We start from the raw sequence: 9894 nt of genomic DNA on the forward strand, positions 1-9894 counted from the left end.
GACAAGAAAAAAAACTATTAGACTAAAATGCCAATTTTAGTTAAAACTCAAGGAGTAAAATGACAATTTACTCTATTTTTTTTAGTTAAGTTAGAGGAAAATACATAATAGTTTAATAAATTTATAAAATAATTTCAAAAAGTGTACAGTCGATAAATAATTAAAAAAATGTGTATACAATGTACAGTCACAAAAGCCGGTGAGAAGAAATAAAAACAACCAACTGAACTCCTTCCTGTCTCCAGTTTCCACCCAACCACACATCTCCATTTTCCACTTCGATTCCACCGTCAATCCACAATGTCCACCGTCCTCAACCCACCACCAACCCTCCGATCCTTCCGGTCACCCACTCCCCGCTCGCCACGTCTCTCCATGCTCCTCCGATCCACCACCCTCTCCACCGCCGCAGCCCTTCCTGTACTCACCAAGTTGCAACACGACTGCGCCACCCCTCTCCCACTTCTCCGGAACATTGCCGACAACATGGCGGCCGACATGCGTGCTGGTCTTGCTGTTGACGGCGGTAGTGATCTTAAGATGATCCTTAGCTATGTTGATTCTCTGCCTACTGGGTAAGATCTGCTGTCTACGGTTGTTGACTTTCTTTGACTTTTTTGGTTATTATTATTATTTATTTTTATTTATTTATTTTTTTCACAAATTGTTTCAGTATGTATGTACTTTGATTTGTTTGATTGTTTTTCAGATGATTTAGTGTATGCTTTTTTTGGTTTCTGTAAAATTGTTTTTGTAAGAGTTAGAAAGTAGTTATCAATGTTTGACTTTTAAGTGTCAAACTTGTAGATTTTGAACTTCAAAACTAGTAAAGTTAGTTTGCTTTTCTTGGAAAATATTAACAACCCACGTTTATTTATAAAGTTTGTTAACATGTGGCAGAATTCTGAATTAAATACGAATAAAACGTATGAGGAATTTGAAATTTAAAAGCGTTGTGTTTGACTTTGTATGGTCAAAGTTGGGCTCTGTATTTGTTTTTGGAAGCAGTTTCTTTGGATGAAACTAAAATTAAAGAGAATTTTTGGATGAATGTAGGCATGAAAGAGGGTTGTTTTATGCGTTGGACCTCGGTGGTACGAATTTCCGAGTTCTTAGAACTCAGTTAGGAGGAAGGGATGAGCGGGTGATCGATACCGAATTTGAGCAAGTTTCTATACCACAAGACTTAATGTCTGGCACCTCTGACGTATGCAGCCTTCGATCACACATAATTATATAAACAATTTTACAGTTAAATGTTTTATAAAAAAATCATGGTTTAATGAACCTGCAGGAACTTTTTGATTTTATCGCATCCGCGTTAGCAAAATTCGTGAAGAAAGAGGGTGGAAAGTTTGTGTTGCCAAATGGTAGAAGTAGAGAGACAGGGTTTACCTTTTCTTTTCCTGTGAAGCAAACCTCCATTGATTCCGGAATACTAATCAAGTGGACAAAGGGGTTTTCCGTCTCAGGAACGGTTAGCATTTCTTAATATTAACGCGTATAAATTTATTCAAAAAATAAAGTTTGACTTGTGTGTTGCAGCCTGGTAAGGACATTGTAGCGTGTTTAAATGAAGCCATGGGAAGGCAAGGGCTTGATATGCGTGTTTCTGCTTTGGTACAACCCTTTGTATCTTACTATTATTTCAAATGAAAATAGTAGCAAATGTATCATTAAAATGTGTGTGTTTTGTTAATGTAGGTTAATGATACGGTTGCAACACTAGCCGGAGCAAGATACTGGGACGATGATGTCATGGTTGCGGTAATTCTTGGAACCGGAACCAATGCTTGCTATGTAGAATCCGTGGAAGCCATTCCTAAACTACAAGGCCGTAAATCTACTTATGGAAAAACGGTCTGTACTTTTCATATGTATTTTCTTACTTTAACTATGCGCTTCTTAAGTTATTACATGTTGAATTGTTCGCAGATTATAAATACCGAGTGGGGAGCATTCTCAAACGGTCTACCTTTGACCGAGTATGATAGAGCAATGGACGCCGAGAGTATAAACCCTGGAGAACAAGTAAGTTTCTCATTTTGGTTTTATTTGCATTCATTGTAAATAACTTCTTCTAAAAAATCTAAGCCAAAATGACTAATTTACCCTTGCTCCATTATTAATTATGGAAACAGTTATATGAAAAGACAATCTCGGGCATGTATCTTGGCGAAATTGTGAGACGGGTACTTGTGAGGATGGCTGAAACCGGTTCATTGTTTGGAAAACATATTCCCGAAAAGCTACAAACTCCGTTTGCTCTCGGGTAACCGAAACATCTAACTAATCTCATGAATATTTGTTTCTTGACAATACAGTCTTTAATGGTATTTATTTATATAATCAAAAGATTAATACTGGATTATATTATAGGACCCCAAATATAAGTTCTATGCAGCAGGATACTTCTGAAGATCTTGAAGCAGTTGGATCAATCCTCTATGAAGCCACAGGGGTAAATTTGTCATTACATCCTCTATTTCATAGTTTTGTTGTGATTTTTATGTCTAGTATAATCTTGTATTATCTTATTTAGGTTTTAATATATAATGTTCGGTATAAATTCGAATACACCATTAAAATTTGGTTACTTTATCGTCATTTAGATGAAAAGTTTATCGGAAACCAAGTTGTATTCAATATTTTTATCCATATCGGAAACAAAGTTTATATGAAAATGTGGATAAAAGTAAATACATCTCACCGTGTATTCGAATATATATATAAACTATAAATTAGAGCTTAAAAACAAAAATAAGCTAAATTGAACTTTATATGAAAAAATAAAAAATATATAACTAAAAAAAAAATGTCAAACGGCGTCGTTGGTAAAATATAAAAGGTAGCAATATTTTTTTAATCGGACTAGTCGCCTTACTGGTCAACTAGTCGGACCGGTTTCAAAATCTGGATGGTGTGCCTGAAATAGTAAATGCATCTTGGAAGGAAAAAAATAAATTTATTTTAATATCATGTGGATTTGTATATCAGGTTGACTCAAATTTGGACGCGAGAAAGATGGTGGTGGAGGTTTGCGACACAATCGCAAAGCGTGGGGGCCGCTTGGCCGGAGCAGGAATCGTTGGAATACTCCAAAAGATGGAGGAGGATTCCAAGGGTGTCGTTTTTGGAAAACGTATGGTTGTTGCTATGGATGGAGGTCTATACGAACACTACCCTCAATACAAGCGATACCTTAAAAATGCGGTAGCGGAACTTCTAGGTCCCGAGTTATCGAGTCATGTAGTTATCGAGCATTCGAAAGATGGATCCGGTATTGGAGCTGCACTCTTGGCTGCTACAAATTCTATTTATGAACATTGATATATTGAGAGGTAATTGTTTGGCCCAAAAATACTTATTTAGCAACTTTTGGTTGGTTAATGTTGTTGTAATCAAGTAATAAGAAGTCATACATATATGTATTGAAGAATACCATTGTTGGATTCGTGTATTTTTGTAATAAAAATTTCATTTTTTGTTTTGTTTCTAAAAAAGGCACGTGTTTAGGGATTACAATGAATTGGATTTATTACGATGGTGGTTTTAAACTGAATTCAATGCGCATGAAAGATAATCAAAAGTACCGGTAGAGAGAAAGAGGCGGTTTTATTGTGTATCAGAGTTAACAAATAGATACAAATGTTTATGCGATTCTCGTATTATTCTACTTATGGTTGGTTTAAATTATGTTTTTCTGTCTAAAGTACACTTGAGTACCTGATATAAGTACAAAACATAAGTGCTCACACTAACTTTATAACTAAGTTCATCGTGCATTAATTTATAACCAATTTAATTGAACATTCATAGTTGCTCAAGTGAAAGCGAGTGTGTATTTTATAAACGACAAGTATTACTTCAATAGGGGAAGGTTCATTTAAGATTAAACTTAATGTGAGAAGAAAAAGAAGAAATGGCATATTAGTAAAATACTATTTCATTTATAACTCATATCATTAATTTTTCTCTCTTTAATTAATTAGTCAACTAATTATTAATTATCTTACATATAATCTACAAAACCCGCACATATAAAAATTTTCCTACATATACCTTACACATTATAGAATTTTTATCCTACACAGTCGAAATTTATCCTACACACCTCGAAATATATCCTACACAACTCGTAATTTATCCAACACAACTAGCAATTTATTCTACACTTTAAATTAAGTTGTTTTTTTATTTGGAAAAAGTATATATTTTGAAATAGAGTTATACATTTAATTTAGTTAGTTATTAAAGGGAAGAATACAGTTAATGGTTTATGTAACTTTACCAATATACCTTTATATTAAAATTAAATGCAAATATTAAATGAAGCATTGCTATTGGTTGAAACTTTCTTCTTACAAAAAAATTCTTCTCATTTAACTCATTAAATGTCACATTTTCACAAAATTAACTCAAAAAACTCATTCTGGATTTAGAACCCTAAATTTAGTTATAGGAATACAAGCTTTAGTAAAGAATAATAAGAATTAATTGCTAACAAAAGACTTTCATTTAGTTGATACTCTAGTTTTTTTTTTTTTTTTGAAAGATAAACTTCATAAAAACTATCGGGTCTGACAAAAAAAACGCAGGACCGCACCGACACCCGATTACAACATATACAAAGGATACTTACATCATTCTCTTCAGACTAAGTTACTATAACTGACCTACTTTTTAACCAAAAAAAAAACTAAGAGACTTCACCTCCCTAAAGATTTCAGCGCAATCGCCTCTACCGTTAGAAAATATCTCCGAGTTCCTTGATTTCCATAAGCACCAACAAGCCACCACCAGGAGCCCACGGATAATCTCCTTAGCCTTTGGGTTGCCGCCAACACTCTTGTAGTGAACAATCAGGTCCTTGAAGGAAAAAGCATATATTAGAGGGATTTTGGCCCATTCACTTAGACGGTTCCATACCCGGGTTGAATTAATGCAGGCCGTGAATAGGTGATCCACGGATTCGATCACCTCCCCACAGGGTTGTTACTCTAGGTGGAATAAAAATTTTAGCACCAATTTTGCATCCTCTCTCTTCATTTCTTGCCATCACCATCTCTCTCTCCCTCTCTCCCCATATGTAGTCCAAACTTCAAACACCATCTTAATTTGACAACTTGGAAGCTTACCCCTATCCTTTCCTTTACTTTCTACATGGGTCAAACCTTTGACTTTTACCATTTCAACAACTTATTTTGAATTTATTTGACTTGCACCCTATTCACAATACTAATAACTTAATAACTTATACTTTTTTAGTAATTCCTCTAACTAAAATAAGAATTCAAAAAGAGTAGTAAAAACAATTTTGGGGTGTTACATGTCCAGACCCACATGACCACGTGCTCCACGTTTAGCCACATACTCATGTCGTTTATTATCATTGGATCGTGTCTTTTTATGCAAATACGCAACTCAAAAATCCTATTAATATGGATTTCTATGCATCTTCTCCTCATATCACGAGCTAGAATTGCGTAGAATGACTAATTAGGCGAGTTCAACCATGGAGAAGTCAACGGAGATTCTCCATTCCACCATTGATTCATTCCCTCACTCATCCCCTAAGTAGCTTTTTTTTTAATCTCATTAAAAAGAAACATGAAACCTAGTGTGTATTATACTATTTATAATGTTTTTGTTAGATCCATGGGGTAAATCTTGTAGTGTTTTCAAATCTTGTAGTCTATGATATGGAACTAGAACCAACAATTGAATATGAATTGGTCAAAAACACATGTAATAAATTACGTTTATCATAGGGTATCAAAATTCAAACAAATATACCTTAATTGCATTTATCATATTAAAGATTCACAACATTCGTTAGATCATTGGGTAATTTGTTGCTCATCAACCACATTCTTACTGTTATTTTTTTAACGACCAAACTTTGATTTGAACGAACCCCGACTAGCAAAAAACTAGCTAGAAAAAACAAAACCAGTCGAAACTCAAAACAAACGACATGACCTCGCACCACAAACCTATAATAGCCTCCAACCCAAAAAAGGAAAGAGAAACCACAACCCACATATAGAGACCAATTGGATAACTAGGGTATGGGTTAGCAATAAACACTTATAAATATGGACGTTTACAATATAGATGAAACATCGTAACAGGTCCGATGCTTGGACAAATAACTAGAAACCGTTTAGCCAACTCTCAAACCTGAATTGTAAATCAATAGTCCTGATTTTGATTTTCCTTATATGTCCCTGATCTCTCTGACTTGTACTTGATTCAGTTTTCAATTATAATACGCCATAATTATGGATATTATACATTCATGTGTTTATTTATTTGTCTAATTTGCGTTTTATCAGTAATTTTCAAGATTATGTTATATAATGTTTTGAAATTCATACAAAAAGTGCATTGTAATTGTGAGTTTGTACGTCGATCTATTCATCATCAAGGGATATAGAAAAGACTAGAAAATATCGTATATGTCTTTGGATCCTCTCTTTCTATATGCTTATCTCCTAAAATGGAAAATAACTTAAAAAAAGATAAAGAAAATAAATTGTGATTTATTTATTAAAATATATAGTGAAAGAATTTCACCACTTATTGACATAAAACACATCCCCCACTAACCCACCAACCAAGACATTAAACATGATATAAGCTTTACATAATTAAAATACCATAACCACAATAACATAACATAACATGAAGCTTTGGGTCACCTCACCATGATCTTCACTCAATCACATCCGACTTCTCACCACCAAGTCGCGGAAACGAAGGCGGAGATGAAGTCGAGGACTTATGAAAGAACTCGATACAGTCAGAAATAGCTTCTTCGTAATGGGTTCTCGAAGAGTAATACGAAGAAGAGTAGTACGAAGTCCTTGGAGGATCTGGACGATCACATGATCGCCTTCCTAAGCCTGACAAAGCACCAGACGTTTTGGATTTCGCCTTGGAAGGCGGCATTGCAAACCCAAACTTCATAAGAATCCGACGAAAGCGATCGAAGATTTTCATGGCTGAGTAGTTTGGTGTTTGAAGAGATTGAGGTTGAGATTGTTGTGGATGATGGATGCCCTTGTATATGTATGACAAGAAGTTGTCCGTTTGAGAAGTAAACATGTTTAAGGTGTCCGGGAAATGTACTTTTATTATGGGCGTCACAAGGTATTTGTATAAAAAAAAATGTTGGTTTTTATTGTGTGAGATAAAATCATGAGAATATCAACAAAAGCATGTATGTAATCAAGTGCTTTCTTGTCTCTAAACATGTGTTCAAGTCATGCTTCTTGGACGCAGAGAGTATAAACCCTGGAGAACAAGTTTCAGCTCTTTCTGCCTCCTGAAATTTGCAATAATCTCATTTTGCATTCATTGTAAATAATTTTTTTTCTAGAAAACATCTAAGCCAAAATGACTAGTTTACTCTTGCTCCATTATTAGTTAAGGCCTGCCACACTAGTGGGCTTAGCGACAGGCCCAAAAGAGCTATCAAGAAGCCCATGAAGCTGTTGGATTAGAAGGGTTGCAAACGAAGAATATAGTTGCATCAGTTTTGTTTATTTAATTTGTCAAGTGTGTTTACTTGATTTCCAAGTGTGATAGGAGAAGTGTTCCTAGAACAAAGGAGTAGTGAATCCATGATCCCTGAGGTAGTGCTTAGAGTGTGCCTTTCAATTCTTTTTTATAATGTTTTGTTTTGGTGTTAATGACAATATCCAGAAAATTGTCCCCAAACTACTCTTTCTTGAATTGTGTATCTTGGAGATTGGCCTACTCTATAGGCTTGTACCAGTTTGGTTCTTCCATCCCTCGTACCATGCCTCCCCGGAAGGACCCTTCAACCAACGACGACTACTTCCTTCAATTGTGTGAACAATTCGCACAATTTATCACGAACATGCCACTTCCACCGCCCAAAGAGAAGCACGTACCAATGCCCAATTCAAAGCTATGCAAGCATCGATGAAACAACAACTGGATACTACAAAATCGTTTACTTGAAGTTGTTACCAACAACAAAGATACTAACAAACTTAAACCATCTCTACGTCCTCCATCCAGTTCGCTCATACCCCCACCGATCCCCCTACTCCTCATCCTCCAAAAATTCAACTACCCACCTTTGACGGATTTAACCCATTAGATTGGGTTTTCTAAGCCGAAAACTATTTCAATTACTACAAGATTCCCGATGCCAACAACAACCTTCTTGGAACATGGACGACGTTCATCGGTGCCCTTGAACTATAGTTTGGGCCTTCGGATTATGAAAACCACCAAGCAACCCTTTTAAAATCGAAACAACGCACATCGGTTACGAGTACTTACTTACGACTTGTTAAGCTGAGTTCGAAAAGCTTTGCAACTGTATCGTCAGACTCCCAACCAAGCCTTACTAAATTGCTACTTTTCCAACTTGAAACCGGATACTCTTGCTGAGTTTTCCATACTCAAACCCACCACCCTAAACCATACCTATGGCCTTTCCAAACGTGTTGAAGCAAAGTTAAACCTTGCCAAACCAAAATACTTTCAACCGCGTACTACCCCTCTTCCACCCAAACCACACCATCTCCCACTACTGCCACAACTACTTCGGTAATGGTTGGAAACAAGGAGAATCTTAGTTGCAACATCGTATGCCCGACTTTGGATATTTCTCTCCAAGGTACCACCTTCACCGTTCCAATGTTTGTTTACCAGGTCTGGCAGATTATCCCATTCCTTAGAAATATCATTTAACGTGGCCCACAAACCCATAGCACATATTGGTGAAGCGAAACTCGCCCATGTAGCACATGCTAAACTTAAAACACTCCTTCAAAAAGACACCGTAGCATCCCTTCATACCCCTTTAATTCTATTTTGATGCCACTCCCAAACAACCTGCCATCGCACCCACCCACCCACCCACCATGACCATCATATCCACTTCTTCAAACGTATGGCCACATATTCCAAATCCCAATCCATCCAACTGCCACCCACAAGAACCCAAGACCATCACATCCCAACCTTACCCAATTTGCAACCAGCTAACGGTAAAACCTTTCCGTTTCCAAAAGGAAATAAGGGCAAATTAATTTCCAATATGCTTATAGACACGGGATAATGAAGCCAAGTCAGAGCCCATACTCATCCCCTGGTGCGCAATAAAGATGGTTCCTAGAGATTTTGTGTTAACTACAGGGTCTTAAATTAGATTATTTTCAAGGATAGATTTCCAATTCTGACAGTCAAGGAGCTACTAGACAAATTACATGGAGCTACTATCTTTTCAAAAAAATTATCTAACAATAGGATATCATCAAATCGGGTTGGCCACCAAAGACACTCATAAAACAACGTTCTGAACTATCGATGATGATTGTCATTCCTTGTTATGATATTTGGCTTAACAGCCGTGCCCTCGACATTCCAAGCTACAATGAACGACTTATTCTGGGATGTCCTTCGTTGGTACATTTTAGTTTTCTTTGATGATATTCTCGTCTATAATAAACCATGGGACAACACTATGATCACTTGCAAATGGTTTTTGGAAACTTCATCACAAAATAAATTCTTTGCAAAGCCATCCAAGTGTACATTTGCTGTAACAGCCATTTGTTACTTGGGACACATTATTTTCGTTAATGGTGTCGAACCAGATCCTGGAAAGTTGAAGGCCATTTAGGCATGTCCGGTTCCATAAAAAACTTGACCGAGTTGAGAGGACTCTTGGGTTTGACGAGCTATTACAGACGATTTGTTTGGAACTATGCCTGTATTGCATCACCTCTCGCGGATATACTTAAAAATAACAGTTTTTGCTTGGTCCAAAGGCAGTCATCGCGCTTTCTAGTAACTCAAAGACGCCATGATTTATTTGGTAACTGTCGCATTGCCAAGTTTTTTACTATT

At 36.2% G+C, this 9894-nt stretch overlaps 1 protein-coding gene across 1 annotated transcript; it reads left to right on the top strand.

Moving 5' to 3' along the window:
- The first annotated feature begins 203 nt into the window (after positions 1-203).
- Positions 204-3503, top strand: LOC110865964 (hexokinase-2, chloroplastic). Its single transcript, XM_022115311.2, has 9 exons — positions 204-575; positions 1057-1207; positions 1295-1477; positions 1546-1620; positions 1705-1860; positions 1936-2031; positions 2142-2272; positions 2380-2461; positions 2998-3503. Exons 1-9 carry the CDS (start codon positions 301-303, stop codon positions 3328-3330), a joined length of 1482 nt encoding a protein of 493 aa, XP_021971003.1. The 5' UTR covers positions 204-300; the 3' UTR covers positions 3331-3503.
- Positions 3504-9894: the final 6391 nt, after the last annotated feature.

Source organism: Helianthus annuus, chromosome 6 (genome assembly GCF_002127325.2).
Source record: "Helianthus annuus cultivar XRQ/B chromosome 6, HanXRQr2.0-SUNRISE, whole genome shotgun sequence".
NCBI lineage: Eukaryota > Viridiplantae > Streptophyta > Magnoliopsida > Asterales > Asteraceae > Helianthus > Helianthus annuus.

What these genes read in the sequence shown, in the direction of transcription:
- LOC110865964 (XM_022115311.2), top strand. Translation starts at nt 301, where the DNA reads ATGTCCACCGTCCTCAACCCACCACCAACCCTCCGATCCTTCCGGTCA. An exon ending in GTTGATTCTCTGCCTACTGG is followed by an intron (nt 576 to 1,056) that starts GTAAGATCTGCT and finishes GGATGAATGTAG; the next exon opens with GCATGAAAGAGGGTTGTTTT. An exon ending in ATATGCGTGTTTCTGCTTTG is followed by an intron (nt 1,621 to 1,704) that starts GTACAACCCTTT and finishes TTGTTAATGTAG; the next exon opens with GTTAATGATACGGTTGCAAC.